The 18,282-nt window shown below is 42.8% G+C and overlaps 1 protein-coding gene across 7 annotated transcripts in view; it reads right to left on the bottom strand.

The window, feature by feature from the left end:
* Window positions 1-641: 641 nt before the first annotated feature.
* The window catches only part of LGALS8 (galectin 8), a 28,737-nt gene continuing 11,096 nt past the window's right edge, over window positions 642-18,282 (bottom strand). For 4 of the 7 annotated variants that reach the window (XM_055308820.1, XM_055308822.1, XM_055308823.1 and 1 more), the window contains 9 exons: window positions 12,022-12,110; window positions 10,869-11,079; window positions 9,204-9,323; window positions 8,514-8,570; window positions 7,699-7,725; window positions 7,451-7,573; window positions 6,868-6,956; window positions 5,476-5,641; window positions 642-2,658 (listed from right to left, as the gene is read on the bottom strand). In XM_055308820.1, coding sequence (XP_055164795.1) covers window positions 2,509-2,658; window positions 5,476-5,641; window positions 6,868-6,956; window positions 7,451-7,573; window positions 7,699-7,725; window positions 8,514-8,570; window positions 9,204-9,323; window positions 10,869-11,079; window positions 12,022-12,110 — 1,032 coding nt within the window. In that variant the 3' untranslated portion in view covers window positions 642-2,508. The remainder of the gene's footprint in view (window positions 2,659-5,475; window positions 5,642-6,867; window positions 6,957-7,450; window positions 7,574-7,698; window positions 7,726-8,513; window positions 8,571-9,203; window positions 9,324-10,868; window positions 11,080-12,021; window positions 12,111-18,282) is intronic. The other 3 variants (XM_055308825.1, XM_055308826.1, XM_055308827.1) reach the window with 3 other exon arrangements.

Below are 18,282 nucleotides of genomic sequence, written 5' to 3'. Positions count from 1 at the left end.
GAGCCTGCCTCTCTTTGCTCTCTCTGAATGAATAAATAAATCTTTAAAAATAAAAAGATAAAAATAAATAAACATTTGTTATAGTCTTTTCTGGTTGAAGTTACTGGTATTATGGATATGTTTAATTTGAGCACTCAAAGGTAAAAGTACCTCATTTCAACTGTAAAACCTTAACTCTCCTGGAAACGGATGTCTTATGTACATGGTATCCATGTCAGAGATTTCACTCATGGTAGTTCCTCAAGAAAATTGAGTTACTCAGCAACAGTGCTTTGGACTATAAAGCTATTTGGCATATATTTCATTTTGGGTAGGTGACACTTCAGCCTTGTGTGTGACCACAGAGGAAATTAGTTCTGGAACGTATTTCCCACTTAGGACTGTGATTGTTGTCTTCACCCTTCAGTCTTTGGGGGGGTGGGGGGGTGGAGGCAGTGGGCTGTGTAGGCAGATCCTACAAATAGAAAAGGCTCAGAAACAGAAGGTGGCATGACTCCTCCAGAATTAGAAGTGTTCAAATTCCACTGGTGGTAATGAAGAATTACTAGTATGAGAAGGTTTCAGATTTCTTTGAAAGCTTTGAACGCTTTGAAGTTTTCTAATTTCTGATGTCATGTCAAGTAAAAACTCAAAATTAAATCTGCATTTAAGGCATTTTATTTACTTACACCTTTTTTAAAAACTTAAAGCATCTAAGAACTGTCCCATAGAATGTTTAGTTTGAAATTCTTTGTTCTAATTTAATGTAGAAATTTACTGCAGAATTGTGACAAAATACTAAATTGCAGCGTTAGAGATAACAGCTTGCTAGGAATCTGCATTCCCATCTAAGAAATGTCTTGATAAGATTACTCAGTAAGTACTGACAGCTTCTTTTCAAAGCACATTGATATTTTATATTCTTTCCGTCAGAGAATCCATTTTATGTCTTTAGTAATACCTCCACATGACACAAAAGTGAACATCAAGTGTGTTTAGAAATGAAAGGAAACGATGTACATGGGCTTTTATTTTTCCTTTAAGAGCCCCTTAGTCTGCATCTCGTTCAAGCCCTCTAATGTTCTTTATGGAGGGAAAAACCCCTGGGGGATTCCTTCTTCAGTTTTCCCAGTGAAAGTTAGGACCCCAACTCTGCTCCCCACAAGCTTGGCAAGACGCAACATAATAAATTAACATGAATAGAAAAGAATTAAGTGCCAGAAGCTTCTACACTGAGTACTTATAAAAAATCAGATTGCTAGTTGTCTATATGGGTACAAATAATATCTAACTAAAATCTTTAAGGAAAATATTCCTAAACACTGGCAGCATATTCAGCCCAACAACTGAACATGATAAAATGATCAAACTGACTTAGCTTTTTTACCTCCCCACTCCCAAGCGTCTGAAATTTCCTATAACAAGATCTGACCTGTAAGAATTGTACAAAGAACTGCCAACTCGCTTCAAAGAATAATAGGAAAAAATTACAGAAATGCAAAAATTTAACTTGCTGATACAGGTTTGATTTTAATCACTGAACAATGTTTTGATCTCCATTGCTAATGATGAGGGACCAATCTTTAGAACAGAGAGGTGGAGTTTATTTGCATGCAGACAAGAGATTTTTATACTGCCTCTCTCTACCTCATGATAGCGCCTATTTTACAGTCATGAAATCTGATCTTGACATTGCTTTGTTACCCATAAACATTTTACAGATTGAAATCATCTACCTTAAACTTTCTACTGGAGTACATGTAGACCTCTTGACTCACCCTGAATTCAGCTACTCTAAAGCATTTCTGGTACAGACATTGGCAGCATAGACTGACCTCAAGTTAATTTTAATACCATTGGTTTTGTTTTGCTGCATTGTTTGCCTTAATCTTTGTACTGTGTTCAGATTTCATAATGTTAGAGCTAGATGTAAGGCAACATCAGTCCTTTAATTACTGGATATGACTGAACTCTGGGTTTGAAAGCGATCGCTAGAGAAGTAATGTCTTGTAAATTAGTATGGAGGTAACTTCACAGCTCAGTAATTGTCTCTGGTTCCTTTATGCAGTTAATGCCCGTAGAAAAGTCAGTGGCACGATGGCAGAGCACAGAGGATTCTGAGCTCAAGAGAACAAGGAACAGAGTGGTATTGTGCTCCACTGTATACATTTATCCCCAGCTCTAGCACATTGCTGGCAAAAAAAATAAGTGCTCAATATATGTTAGCTTCTATATGAATAGATACTTGTTAAATGTGAAGCAGATTTTAAAAAGAAGAGGCCGGGGTGGGAGAGAGAACAGAAATGCCTGAAAAATGACTAAGTTACTGTTGCCTCAGATTTCCTTATTCTGTGCTAGATAGACAAAGCCACACTGCATGGCAAGGACTGAGAATACCTAGTAGGATTTCATATTATGCAAGCTCATTTTAACAAAATATACGTATAAACAATATAATAGATGCATTTTAACGAAGCCAGTGTTAACATAAGACATTTTGTATTTCAGTTTTTGTAGCAAGCATGTCAGCTACCAGCTCCTTACTTCCAGTAAATGAATATCTCCATCAATTTCCAGCGTGTCAATATTGCTAAGCTCTTTAAATCTGTGTTTGTACTCCAGGCTGTGTACACCATTTACCGCAACCTTGAATTCTCTAACATCACAATAAATGATCATCTGGAAGGAAAGTACGACAACATTAGTGGCTCCCTCAGTTCAACACTTTGTTTCTTGCACACTTCCTGGATATCAAAAAGTAAACCCACTGGGTTTGCTTTCTACAGAGACACTCTCCCAGCCTGCTGCTGCTAACTTCTCTTCTAAGACTCTTAAGTTTATCTGGTAGCAGCACCTTCTGCTTTGTCCCACTCAGAGAAGTAACTGAGCACCCTGTCCCCAGGGCCTGAGGCACCTTGTCCCCAGAGCCTGAGGCCTCTCTCCTGCCCCTTGCTCCCAGCAAAGTGGAAAATTGCCCTCCACCCATGTTTGGGAACTGTAATGACATAGGAAAACTGCCATATTGACACGGGAGCAGATTCCATAGGTGGGAAACCAAGGGACCTGAGCCATGACTTTTTTGCCTTAAACTCTAGGGTCTTAGACAAACCACGCATCAAAAATTTCAGAAGTTTAGGGCACCCTCTAGGACTGCCCAGCTGTGTGGTGACTGTGACTTCCATCCCAGCTCAGCACATCTTGGTCTCCATCCGTTTCCCAAAAGCAGTATTCTGGGCAGTAATCCATGGAGGAATTAGCTTTCTGGCAAAGATTTAATTCAGATTCATGACTGGTGTTAGCCTTTCATGTCAGCCTTTCACAGAGTTGTCTGCCTAAAACTCAAAATAGTGAAAAACAAAAAGTACAACCCTTTTAAATCACACCTAACACTCATACTTCTGATAACACATTCCTGATGCCAGTCTGGCCACAATTCTACCATTTATTCTCCACCCACACTAAAAAGACCAGTTTGGTGAACCTGCACCATGTTCTCCCTTCTGCCTCTTCCCTGTGTCAGGGCTTCAGAACAGCCCTGCTGCTAACTCCGTTTCCATCCCCAGGGTCTAGACTGAGGCAAAATCTAAATCTGTAAAGACAGTGTGCAGGTTATTTTGCTTCTTTATTTTGCTTCTTTATTTGTAAAAGGGGCTGCTGGGGAAAATTCCATGGATAGAAGAGCTAACTAACAGAAACTGGGGCTACATAGAGAATTGGGAAAATATCCATAACCTGGGATTCTATCATCCCAAAAAGTGGTGGAAATCCCAGTTTCAACCAGGTGGAAGAAACCCTCAGTAACATACATTTAACGAAATCTCAAGAGAACATAAAGCACAGCCTAATGCCCAGAAGGAAAAACAAGTTGGCATCAGAGGGGTATACTGGGAAGAGTCCATCAGTCACCCTTATTGTACCAGAGCAAGCATGGTGCCACTGCCTCACAAATGGAAGGAAATGACTATAGCCCAGGGAACATACTGCCGCAAAACAAGTACACAACTTGCAGAAAACAGACCCATAATCTCTAAGAAAACATGGAACAACAATCCTTTACAACCTATCTGATGTTCTAGAATAGCTCATAACAACATTATAGGATGATAAAGAAAAAATACAAAACTGAAAGCTATTTCTCAAAAGACTCTAGTAGCTGGAACTAATAAATGAATTTGAAACAACAGAAAATAGTGGTTAATATCAAAGTAACAGTATAATGAAATAATCTGAGAATCTAAATGAAAGCATATTAAAAAGATTGTTTTTTCTCTGCTTCCAACTCCCTATCACTACAGAAAACTTAAAAACAATGGTCCAACATGAGAGTAATTACTGTTCCTGAGGTAGAAAACTAACAAAAGGAAAAGATGATTATTTAAAAGAATGCTTGTCCTTTTCTATTTTAATATAGAGCTAAACTTGGGGGTTGGATCAAAGAACAACTTATATCACTGGTTTCCTGTCACCGACCACAAGGATCCACTGCCTTCTGAAACAGTCACTGCTGTCTTCCCCACAATGAGCCCTCAGTCACCTTTTATACCTGGACTCCTGCCAAGCCAACAATCCCCTGGCTGCCCTCCCCACGTCCCCACCTTGCCCAAACCATTCCCTCAATCTGGAAAACCCACCTTTAACTTTACCCTCCTACATCCTTCTGAATTCCAAACCAATATCCACAACTTCCAGGAAACCCCTAGGATTAGGTCACATCTGTTACTCTACATACCAGGAATTTAGGAATACATATGAATGTCCAATTACCATCTTCTATTCAGCCTCGATGTTCCTACCTTTAACAACTAGTTTTGATGAGTCCTAATGGTCCAGAGCATGTGACAGTTTAAAATACAGAAGCATGACCTAAATCAATGACCCTGAATGACCACGTAGACAGTGCTTCACCTAAGCTAGTGAGTGAACCCAGCCAACCACCCAGCATCCACATTAAGGAGATTACGGTCTGCTTAGCATCCAGAAACACATTTTAGGACAGGTTGTGTTACCATAATATTCACACATTTGGGGAACTTGGGACCATAGCACTTCCAAGCTCCAAGGGTCTAAAATCACTTTCCTTAAATATATACAAGCAGGACTAATCTGGAAGAAAGGACTGCCACCTGAGGCTATATATACTCAAGATGGCAGGTGACAGAACAGGCAATTTTATGGTTCCTATGCCTCATGTTCTCTTAGGATTATCCTGATCATGTTTCTCCGTCCTAAAGCAAGGTTCCTGTTAAAATTCCTATGAACTAATATGTGACCATCCAGTAATAATTCCAGGGCAAATAATGTAATAGTCCACTGGCTATGCCATTTATGCCAATCAAAATACCAACTGTATTGTGAATGCCTTTTATAATGCAGATACTCCCCAAATAAAAGCCACATGCAATCTCCACATATTAAGCTAGGGCTTAATTTTAAAAGACTTATTTCTCCTATACCTCCTCCCAGGATTCTTTGTTCTGTCCGATAAGATCATCTTACCTCAAAGTACATCCCAGGACTAAATGGGAAACAGGTAATATTTCTCTCCTCTTCTCCCCAGGACTCGTGAAGAAAAGAGTTTCTTACAAATGCTTTAATATTCAGGCGTGGGTTCAAGTGAAGAGCAATATCCTTTGATTTTCCTGATACTAGGTCAACATTAAAGCTTTTGAGAGAATTAAAAAAAAATTAACCAAGTAGAAGACAGCAGTACAGTTTTTGCAATTTTAACAGTCAGAACTGAGCTCTGATCATAATTGCACAAAACACATGTGTGCACACAGACACACCAATGCAGATGGGAAGGTAAAATTTAAAATTTTGCGGGACACCTGGGTGGCTCAGCAGTTGAGCATCTGCCTTCGGCTCAGGTTGTGATCCCATGGTCCTGGGATCAAGTCTCACATCAGGCTCTCCACAGGGAGCCTGCCTCTCCCTCTGCCTGTGTCTCTGTCTCTCTCCCTCTGTCTCTCATGAATAAACAAATAAATCTTTAAAAAAAATTTTAATTTTGAGTTAGCATGCCACTGATGTAAATGTGCTCTCTGCAAAAATAAAAATATAAAAAACTTTAACATCAGTGTTAAACACTTCAACACTGAAGCTACAGATCTGGATGGGAAGCAATTGAAGGATTAGAGCAAGTAACCGAAATGCTTGCTTTGGGCTACAGGAGGATGGGGTCCTTTCAAGTACATATTCTCTTTTAACACTGACAAGTGTTCTGTTCTTCTTGAAAGTGTACTACTTTCTAGGAAATAGGTAATTTCAAGCTTCCAGAAGTCTCAACGTCTCTAGAAAAGGTTCCTAAGGCAGAAATCTATAAGTCGCATGACGTGAGGGGCCCTAACAAAAGTCACCTGACCACAGACTGACCTGAACCTTCTACAAGGCATGGATAGCTTCCCGGACAAAAACACCACCCTCTTATCTGGCCACAAAAACCCTAGCTCAAAAGAGAGGCCTTTACTCCTAATTCTGCCACCAGCTAGTTGTCAGCAGTCCTGTTAGCAGCCTGACTTCCTGTTGTTTTGAAAGTCTCTTTCAGGTGAGGATTAGGACACTACTCCTGCTTCCATCTCACAAGACAGGTAGAGCATAAGAGGCCATTAAGAGACACACATGGAGGGCAGCCCCGGTGGCTCAGCAGTTTAGCGCCGCCTTCAGCCCAGGGCCTGATCCTGGGGACCCGGGACTGAGTCCCACGTCAGGCTCCCTCCATGGAGCCTGCTTCTCCTTCTGCCTGTGTCTCTGCCTCTCTCTCTCTCTCTCTCTCTCTCTCTCTCTCTCTCTCTCTCTCGCTCTCTGTCTCATGAATAAATACAATCTTTAAAAAAAAAAAAAAGACACATGGAAAGCAGTCACACTCTTCCTGGTAACAGCGGTACTGACCCTCTGGCAGTTTTATTCACTTCTCCTTTAATGACAACAGTTCGTCCAGGGCCCATTGAGGAGTTCAACCTTGCAGTGAATGGCAGAGTCTGAAGAGAAACCACAGTCAGCGCTAGGAAGCCTGCAGAAAGTGACCTCATGGGAAAACTGTCCGAAGACACTGGGCAATGGTCAAAAGTCATAATCCTGTAAAACCCAGCAGTCAGCACTGCCCAGCTCACAGTGGAAACTCAATGAAAGCATTTCAGACAAGGAAATGAATACATGTGAGGTGGGGCCTGAAATCCCTTGTATGAGTGAGATCCACTCTGAGAAAGATGCTATGCATGGGGTCCTGATGCCATGCTCCACCTTTCTGCCTGAGGGGAGGAAGCCCAGATGGGAGGCATTACGGAAATACTTGCTCGGGTGGGGGGGGGGGGCGGGGGGGCAGAGAGTCAAAGCCCAGCTGACTCTTCTCTCCAGGGTCAGCACAGAAACGCAGAGTTGGCTGCTTTGGGCTTCTACTGAGGGTAAGAATTCTACATTACCAGCTAATTAAAATTTGTTATACAGAATTAAGAAAACTTTTGGCTCTTCAAACCTTTGACAAACAGCTGGTAGGTAGTATTTTGGCGCAAGTCAAAGTGTGATTGGCAGTCGAATCTTTGCTCTTGGTGTAGACAGTTCTGGGTACGATTTTAGAAATGTCTCCTCTATTACTAGGCTGTTGGGGAAAGAGTTCTGCAGTAAGGTATGGAAGGAGTGAGGCTGTCTTCTAAGGTTTAAATATTCATGTCCTGGGTGATTTTATAAAACATTCCACGCTATAACTGAGGCAAAAATACTTACAAAATGTGGTGTGTCGGGCTTTAGTACCTATTGGAGGAGAAAGTCAAGATGAAGACGTTTGAAAGGGAAAAACTACATTTTATAACATGAACAGTCAGATCTTAATGGTTACAACAGCCAGAGCCAGGATGGTAGTGCCTGCTCAGCCCTGGGAGTGACAGACAAACGGCCTGCACTTCCTGACCGTGCAGAGCTGTGAAGGGCTCCTTAGGCTGGGGATACAGTCCTGGGGTCCTGGTCATCTTAAGCCTGTATCCTCCGCCATAAATTAATTATTCACAGGACTATATGTGAACTTCAGACATGTTTTACTTATTCTTTCCAAGGTGCTCCCAAAATGCTGAAATACTACATTCTATCTATGAGGTCACATGTTCTGAGATCATTAAGACATCACTTTCTCCCCTGATACCAAAGACTCGGTGTTTAAACTATACTTGTTCCTACAGGGGGGAAGATATGTGTGGAAGTTCACCTGCCAAAGCACTGTGCCCAGTATTTATAAGTACCATGTGACAGTTCTCTTCAGCAGTTGAGAGGGGTTTTTTACACAAGAATCACAGGAGGGGGCAGATACACTGCAAACTCAAGTGTCTGCAAAACTCAAAACTCAAGAGTCTGCAAAACTCACAGAGCCTGGTACAAAAATATATGCCTTAATTTTCAAATGCTTACTTCTAGCATATTATTATTAAAAATAACCTTTTGCATTAAAAACATAATTTTAAAAACTTAAGCCTGCTTGCCACCTGATTTACATGACAACTAAGAGAGCATTTTTAAACTGTTAGTTCATTCTTAGATTTAATATTTACATTTTCTTTACTTATCTCTGTCAGTTCCAGAGTAGATGCTTGGGTACTTCTGAAATCCTGAAGATAAGATTAATTTTTAACAGCCATCAGAACTTTAAATACAACCTCCTTGACATATCAAAAAAGAATTATAAATAGTATTAAACATGAAAATATGCTTGAAGATCATGATCCAGAAATGTACTTAACATTAGGGTCCTTCCCCCACCCACCCCCCCATCAGATTGGCAAGCGAGAAAGAAGACTAAGAACGAGCATCAAGAAAAGTGGGAGTAGTCCGGGACACTGCTGAGACTACATTGTTGGTAATCTTTCTGGAGGACGAGCCACTAGCCCTCCAACTAGGATCACTTATAACTTAAAATGCAAATGTCCTTTAACTCAGACTTTCTACTTCCAGGAATCTCTCTAGAAGCCCTCCACTGTACTTCCTATGTCAAGGAATTAGCTCCTGTTATAAGGGGTTTTTTTTTTAATTGTTGTTAGAACCATACTAGATTTGAGATCCTATAGACATTAAAACCTAGCCAACAGATAACACACCACCAGCCTGAAAGATTTACCTTCAAGAAACTAATATACTAAGGACAGAGACATTGACAATATTTGTATCTTAAGATGTTAAAGATATTTCCTACCATTTCATCGGAAGACATCATCAAAGACCCCAGGCTATGGAAGGATACTCACCGAGCTGAAGTTATAACCAATTGAGTGGACATTCACTTTGCCATAAATGCCCAGAGTGTCTATTTTCCCTGGGGTAATCCTGTGGGCATAGAGCAGTATGTGTTTCCCATTTACAGCCACCTATGTGGACACAGAAGACAGCCCAGCACCCCAGGGGAAAAAAAAAACAGTTAATACATGTTTTAATGTATCCAAATTTAAATCATGTTTACTTGGGCTTAATTTTATACCTTTTCCCACAGGTCTGTACATTGTATGTCTGACCTGAAAGCATCCATAACTCTAGTGGTGTTTCTTGACTTCCTCTGAGTCCCTGGTCTGATTCATTAGTATGGATCCTCCCCCCGGACAAATGATGCATTCATGAATGTATGTGCATGTGTATACACGGATGGTCGAGGCCTGTGAACACCCTGGTTCGCGATCTGCCCTGCAAGCTTGCCACTCCACCTGCTGTCCTTGAGGACCACATTCTAAGGAAGACCATCTTGCACATGGCAGGCGTTCAATAAATATTTGTTGAATCTGCTCAATGAACGGACGTGGGCAAGCTACTCAGTTTATCTGAGATTCCTATTGTAAGCCAGGGAAGGGAGGGATGAATAGAGTTTGGGAGATTCAGGGGAAGTGTTTTGGTGGGAGCGTATCCCAAATGCCAGAAAGGACCCACACGAGAGAGGGGAAATTCTCACTCTAAGCAGAGCAACTCTAGTCTGGGAGGCTCAAGGTTCTACAAGGCCTGTGGGCCAGAGCCTCTCCAGGCCACCTTCTACCTCACACTTAACACTGGCTAGGTATTTACCGCTTGGAGCCACTGGTGTTTACTACACATCGGACTTCTAAGAACTCCTCTGCATCTAAATCTCTCACCTTAAATCCTAAAGAGGGTGCCTGGGTGGCTCAATGGTTGAGCAGATGTCTGCCTTTGGCTCAGGTAGTGATCCTGGGCTCCTGAGATCTAGTCCTACATTGGGGCCCCTGCAGAAAGCCTGCTTCTCTGCCTATGTCTCTGCCTCTCTCTGTGTGTCTCTCATGAATGAATAAATAAAATCTTTTTTAAAAATAAAATCCTAAAGAACTTGTGGCAGGGGGCAGCCCCGGTGGCACAGCAGTTTAGCGCCGCCTGCAGCCCAGGGCGTGATCCTGGAGACCCGGGATCGAGTCCCACTGCATGGAGCCTGCTTCTCCCTCTGTCTGTGTCTCTCATGAATAAATAAATAAAATCTAAAAAAAAAAAAAAAAAAAGAACTTGTGGCAGGATTTAACTTTGACTTCCTATCCATCTACTAGTACAAATGCCCTGACACTTTGGGTCATGGTGACCAGTTTTACTATCCCACTTTTTTTTTCTTTTTTTTACTATCCCATATTTATTCCTGTGCCAGTTCAGACCTAAGCTGAGCTGAGCTAGCAGAAATGGGATCCAATAAAAAAAGTTTCTCTGCCGTGCATCCATATTCTAGATGAAACACCAGGGACAGATGGAGGTGTGCCCCATCTCACAATTAGGTACCAGGTTGGGCCCTCCCTACTTTAGAGCAAAATGATAAAGCCACTCTTTTCCTCTGGACTGAAGTAACAGGAGGGTGAGTTCACTGATGTGCTGACCCACCCTGGGCGCTTATGTCATTAATGAGGATTTCATCTTCATTCTCCAAAACCTACCTGGAATTTGTCTTTCAATACCATAATGACAATTTCAAAAGACTTTTCTTTTTTGAAAGGTGTGTCGTAGGTGATCTCTTCCCATCCCCATTTTTCATTTTTCAGAGTATTGCACACAATGCAGTCAGACCACTTGAAGCGTGGATTGAAGTGGAAGGCCACGTCGGCACGCGGCTTCACACTGCTGCCGCACTGCAGGTCCACCTGGAACCTGAGAAAGCATGGAACGAGAGGTGGCAGGGGCATGCAGGAGGCAGGCTGCAGGGGAAGGTCTGGCAAGTACAGCCAGCTGGCCTTGGGGACCCGGGACTGATCCTCTGTCCATTCACCCACGTGGCCTAAATACTGTCTTCCATAACTTTCATGTCCTTCCTCAGGGCAGAATCCTAAACTGGGGCCAAGGCCCTGTGTATGCAGAGTAAGAGCCCACCTCTTCTGCTTCCCGGGCAGGCAGGTGTGCTCAGGTGTTGGAGACTCTGCTGAGGTGGAAATGTTCAGGGAAGACCCCTGGGATGGCTCAAGGTCAGCTAGCATTTGCCTTTGTCCACCCACAGCCCACTCCCCGCAAACATCACAGGCACCTGCCCAGCTCCCCAAAACATGGTGTGAGGCCTGGATTTCTGGTTGCCATGAAAGAGGACCTCGCCCTCAGAACAGCAGAACTGTGAGCTGGGAGAGGCCTGCTTCTCTAGATTCTACGGAGTTGCCTGGAAACATCTGGGCTGTCTTCTTCAGACATCACTTTCACTTTTTATAGAAACTGCTGTTACCTGGGCATCAGCTGCACAGAGCTGGCCCAGTAGAACCCATACAGCATCGCCCACAGTTTGTACAGAAAGCAAGCATTGGACAAAACTGCCCAGAGCGAATCTTAAGTGACGCTGTGGGAACGTTAAACTCTAACTAGACCTTGTCCCTGGGGTCTGACCACAGTTTCCCTCATTAACTAGACAGCTAATCGTCTATATTCAAATGAGACTTACTACAGTAAAATAAAACACCCAGGTGACTTTCGGTTATTCACTCCCATCTTCTCAGCACCTGGGCCAGGGCTGCTGATGAAAGCAAAACCAGGCCTCAAAGTATCCAAACAGTCTCCCCACTAAAAGACCGTTCAGTCATGTGGTTTTTCCATTTCACAGGATGGTTTTACCTGTCCGAATCACAAGGAACATGCCCACGTATTACAATCAAGGTTCCAGGCTCCAACTGCCCAGGAATGGTCCCAACATAGGGGATTACCTAGGAAGAAAAAATGTTTAACAAGTGGATGTTTACATAAACAAAACAGAAAGGCTACATTATGAAAGGCTGCATGTAAATCTGCTCAGAATCTAGCATTTTCCAAGTCACTACTGTGACAGTATCTGCAAACCTGAGTTCTTTGAAAAAAGACACAGCTGAAAGTTCACAGACCTTTTTATTTAGCGTGGGTTTTGTGAAATAAGATGTCTACTTAATAGGATAATTCTGCAAACAAAAACAACTTGCTGGGACCTGTTCCCCCTTCCCCTCCCTTTTCCCTAAAGTTCCGCTGATGATCCTAGCATGGGACCGGGACCACTTGAGGCCCCAAGGCCATGCTGATGGAGACAATGACACTCCCTGTGAACTTAGCCCCTCCTCCATACCTGGGATCAGTGTCTATCTTCCCTGCCAGGCTTCCAGACCTCAGCCCACTGCACTGCTAAGAATCAGAACCATGTGATCTTAAGGATGATGACACCAGGTGCTTGTGGTCTCTCAAGACACGGCATCCACCTCGCCTGGTTCAGTCTCAGGCTTGGCTTCCAACATAGTATCCAGGTCCCAGCCTGCCCCCTCATCACCTGGAACCCAGCCTTTCTGCCTGGGGCCGGACACACTATCAGATCTTGTCACTCCCCTTTCCCAGAGGTGACTCTAGTGTCCTCCCCACCCACTGGTTGCATCTCCTGCATCACAACCACCACCCCTTCCACTTGGGAGCATCTAAGCAAACCAAGCAGGCCATACGCCATCATGCCTTATGCTGAGCCGACCCGAGTTATGACATAAATGCTAAAATCTATCCAAGGTGGCTCTGATTGTCAAGAAATAAGACCTAGAACAAGAGAGCACGTATAAAAGTAGTTGTAGATAGGTTGCTACCAAGCTGAAAAATCTCAGTGAAAGCGCCATCTTCTTCATGGAGCCTTTTCTGGACTCCATGGGCCAGCAGACCTCACTCCTCTCTGAAGGGCTGCATAGCACATTAGACTCTGCCTAGATTGTAAACTGCCTGGGGCCAGCCAGCCAAGCGATCACTGAGAACGGCAGGAAATGATGAAAGCCAGCTGTCACCTGGTGTCATGACAGCTGCTGAGAGCTGAGTGGGTAGGATGAGCAGAGCCCATCACACTAGAAAATACCACAACACACATCAGAGTAGCTGGGTTTTGTGAGTAGAGAATGTAGAGGAATTAGACTTCTACACTGATCTTTGGGCCACAGCTGATTCCAGGAATAGCTGGCAGCACACTCCACAGTGGAAATCTCTTAATAAACTGAAGTTTTCGTAACTTCAAATATGTTCAAACTATTTAGGGATATAAATATTAGTGAGAAAACAGCCTACAGGACTATACATAGTATGACTGTAACTAAGTACTAAGTTCATGGTAAACATTAAAGAAGGAAAACGCCGTAATGAAATAAGCCAAAAAAATTAACAGCAGTTTTCTCAAGGGATGGGATTTTTGTTTTCCAGATCTCTGTGTTTATCTTTTTATAACCACAAGTTTTCAGTATATATTTAACTTGAGGGATGGGATGAAGAGAGCTTTCTCAGACCAATAATCTGTCCCCATCACTGTAAATTCTTCACCATCATTCATAAGTTGTTCCAATCTGAGAAACGACATTTTCACCATTTGCTGTTTCAGTTGTCTGGATTAATGCTTCCTACTGAGGGAAGTACCCTCCACGATGTCAGTCATACTCAAGTGATTTGGATCACATGAGCAACACGAACTGCCCTGCAGCCCACTCACTGAACTCATGACTATTTGCTCCTGTGAAAAGGGAGAAGAGTACTGTTTTATAGGGAAACATCAAGCTTTGATGTTTCACAAATAACTTATGTCAAAAAAAAAAATTAAAATACAGCCCTAATCACATTGGAGACAGTACTGTAAGCATAAGCCATACTTAGGTTCAGTATTACCTGCCAGAACATGCTAGCTGGCTCATAACTGCTTTGCCTGTTCAAGATTACTTCTGTGTCTGCTACACACAAAGGTCTCACTGAAGTGGAACGCAGATAAAAGCAAGTGTAAGAGTCTTCTTGTAAGAGGAGCTTATAATACAGCTGGGAAGAAGACAGATACCCGTGGGAAGATAATCAGAGTAGAGATGGGGTACTCGGGCTGTCTCTCCCATACCTGGACAATTCCTCTCCACCACAGAAACGTTCGACCTCATCTAGAGTGCAGGGAAAGGCCAGGACATATGACGGAATTCTGTCACTCAGGACCCCCAGCTCAGATGTGATGTTAGAGCCAGGACAAGAAGCCAGAATCATCCAGTATTCACTCTGCCGGGGGGCAGCGGCCCTACCCAGGCTCAGAGGCAGAGGTGGCAGTGACGGTGCTGCCAGGGCAGAAGTACCCTCTTGGTGGGAAGAGTCTTACAGCCTGACTTTGGATGCTGTCTGTGATTATGTAGTTGCCAAGTGTGGTTCTTCAGTCCTGCTAAAGATTCTGAGGACTACTCAGTATCATTTAATAAATTCCTTCTCTGCTTAAAGACTAGCTTCTGTGCTTGCAACTGCCAACTGTGACTAGTTCAGCCTCTTAAAACGCAGGGCAGTAAGCGCCAAATTGGTGCTTCAGAAAAATGTGTAATGAATTCCAGGTTGCCCAAAGGTTTATAAGGCGGTGTGGTTTGAGCCAGGCAATCAAGAGGGGAAAGCCAGTTCAGGTAGAAAGGTCCGTTTACAAAAGCAGAGGTGGGAAAAGAAAAAACATATCTGGAACCATAAGCAATAAGGGAGAATTCAAGACAGAGTCAGGGTCAGACTTTAGAATGAGATCATGAAAGTGGGATCTAGGGAAACAGTCCAGTGGAATAAAATACACTGGAGCACAGGGGATTCTCGGGGTACAGTGGTTACTTGCAGTGAGCCTGAGATAAGGCTACAATCCAGGCGATAGCAGTAGACATAGGAGTGGGGGGAGGAAGAGACAGACACAAGAAATATTTCAAAGGAAACGATCTGTATAGGGCCACCATCTAAAATGGTAAAACTGGGGAGGAAACAGAATTTCAGAAGGAAGATATGTTTACTTTTGGACACTTCTTGAGTGATGGGCTAGGAGAACATCTAAGAGGGGATCCAGGGCCACACATTAAGTGAATGGCCGGAACTCATGCTCAGAGTCAGAGCAGGGATGATCATTAAAGGTATTGAGGTTGATAAGCTGAGAGAAAGGGAAAGGCAGGGGCAAAGGTTTGTAAAATGTCTTGTAATACGAGGGAATATGCAGAAGAGAGTTAACAAAGCAGAAATGGGATGTCTGGGTGGCTCGGTGGTTGGGCGTCTGCCTTTGGCTCGGTCCCGAGATCGAGTCCCACATTGGGCTCCCTGCAGGAAGTCTGCTTCTCTCTCTGCCTATGTCTCTGCCTCTCTCTCTGTTTCTCATGAATAAATAAATAAAATCTTTAAAAAAAAACAAACACATGCACACACAAAACAGACCTGACTGCAAGCCCTGAAAGGCTCCCTTGTACAAGGCTGGCTTGTGGCCAGGATCCAGGAACTTGGATTTGGGGGGACCATCCACCACCCAAATGGATGAAGGTGGTCTCCTATACCTAAACTGCTTGTGCAAATGATATGGTTCATACTAAAAACCTGCTTTCCTTACAGAAGTCTGGAATTTCAGTTTGTGCTAGGCAGAAGTGGTCTACATAACCAGTCCCCAATAAAATCCCTGGGCAGTGAGTCTCTGATGAGCTTACTTGGTAGGCAGCATTTCACCTGCATTGTCACAGCCTTCTGCTGCGGGATTTCAGTTCATCTGGGGTGAGTCCACCGGGAGAGCACCTGTGGGACCTTGCACCTGATTTCCCCTGGACTTCGCCCCAGGTACCCTCTCCCTTTGATATTGCTCTGTCATTTCACTGTAATAAATCACAGACATCACTATGACTCTGTGCTGGTGACTCATCACACCTGGGTGTGTAATTGGGGACCTCGATGCAGGAGATGGGAAGAGAAAGGTGAAAAGGATCAGTCAGAGCTGGACATATCGAGGTCAATTTCAATATGGGAAGACTGTCAAAATCCTTAATATGAAAATATAAGGAAGATTTTTTAAAAAGATAATGAAGTCAGTATCAAGCCATTTGATCCGCTGATTCCCCTTTTACAGATTTACCCTATAAAATACTGGCACACATACATAAAGATGCACATACCTGGCTGTACACTACAGCGCTGGATCAGGTCACAAAAGAGAACAGTCCTTTAATAGGAACTGGCTAAATAAGTGACAGTATATCCACAAAATGGACCATCATGCAGCCATGAAACTATGTGAGCAAGTCCCAGTGTGCCGGTATCTTCAAAATGTGGTGAACAGGAAAAGTGGCACACGGGGCAGTATATATGCAGGTACACCTCGGAGATACTGCAGGGTCAGTTTCCAAGGCACTTTCACAAAGTGGAGACTGCAGTAAAGCCATTCAGATAAATGTTTTGGTTTTCCAGTACATAATAAAGTTATGTTTACATTATACTGCAGTCTATTAAGTGTGCAATGGCATTATAGCTATAAAAAAGTATGTTCCTTAATTTAAAAATATGGCTATAAAATGCAAACCATCATCTAAGCTTTCAGCAGGTTGTAATCACTGATCACCGTAAAAGATTTGCACATAAAATCTTTAGATTTTAAAAATAATAATAAAAAAGGAAAACCTATAACCTAAATGAAATGAAATTGAACACAGATTATCTCCAAAGTATTTAGGGCATGGCAGCATGGAAGGAGGCAAAATTTAAACAGCAGAAAGACACAGACAGAAATGGAAACCTTCTAGAGGGAAGCTGGTTCGGGGAGGAAGATGTGACTTTAGTTTAGAACTCCTAAGTCTGGAAGGGTTGGCAGGGCATCTGACAGCAGAGCCTTTTTTTTTTTTTAAAGATTTTTATTTATTTATTCATAGAGACACAGAGAGAGAGAGAGAGGCAGACACAGGAAGAGGGAGAAGCAGGCTCCATGCAGAGAGCCTGACACGGGACTGGATCCAGGGTCTCCAGGATTACGCCCTGGGCTGCAGGCGGCGCTAAACCGCTGCACCACGGGGGCTGCCCTGATAGCAGAGCCTTAGGTAAAAGCCAGAAGTGTTCCCACATTGTGTACATACTCAAAAGGTCTAACGGTGATCAGTAAATGAAGACACAAAATAAAGAGAAAGTCAAAGACACAACTAGTAAAGACAAAAAGGAAATTAAGAAAGAGTAAAAAAAAAAAAATCAGAGGGCAGAGCTGTGGTGAGGGAATCAAGATGGCAGAACAGATGCGCCCCAGGGACAGTGGTCAGCCAAGGAGGAACAACGATGTCACAAGGTTGGACAGGACCTCAGAGGTTAAAAAAGGTTTTACTCTCTTGTGTTTTAAGATTAAGTGGTAAGGCAGAAAGGAGGGTACTCAGAATACTACAGAGCAAAGGATAAATGTGGAAGCAAAGTTCCCACAGACCGGAAGGATGAGCTTTTTGGCACCAGTGGAATGAATGTTGACAAGCGGTTTATTCACTTGTAAGAACCAATGTGATTTGCTGCTAAGTAACTTCTTAACCAGCTAACTCAGTCACATGTTGAGAACTTTGGAAACCGCCAACAGTCAGTGAAATAAATTAGGTATGAAAAAGCACATAGGACAGCTATATAGTGTACTTTGTTTTCCAAGAAGACTTCATATGGATAGAATTTGCCACCATTGTGGATGAAAACTTTAGAAATGTTAAGGGAAAAAAAAAGGTGGTAGTTCTGTATATTCATGATGCTTAATAAATCATGCAATAGAAAGTCAATAAACATAAGAGTGTCCACACTACTTAAGCTTTTCTCCCATTTGCAGCTAGCTGCCCTTCCAGTGTTCAAAAGACCATGGTCTGGGGGAGGAAGAGGTTGCAAATAACTTAGATCTTTTAAGTCAATTAGGATATTGTACAAGCTAGTCTTAAAAAGCACTATTTTCATGCATTACGGTTATTTTGTTAGTGATCAGTTCAAAAAACTGAAGAAAAGCTTAGCAGGATGGGTACTTCCTGCCGTGAATACTTATTTAATAAGTGAAATTTAAAGATGAAGCACAATGTCATTTTTTAAAAAACACTTACTTATTCATTTTAGAGAGAGACAGAGATGGAGACAGAGTCAGTGATT

This window comes from Nyctereutes procyonoides, unplaced genomic scaffold, assembly GCF_905146905.1.
Source record: "Nyctereutes procyonoides isolate TBG_1078 unplaced genomic scaffold, NYPRO_anot_genome, whole genome shotgun sequence".
Taxonomy (NCBI): domain Eukaryota; kingdom Metazoa; phylum Chordata; class Mammalia; order Carnivora; family Canidae; genus Nyctereutes; species Nyctereutes procyonoides.
Note: the sequence above shows the minus strand (reverse complement) of the source record. Positions and strands in the feature narration are given on the sequence as shown.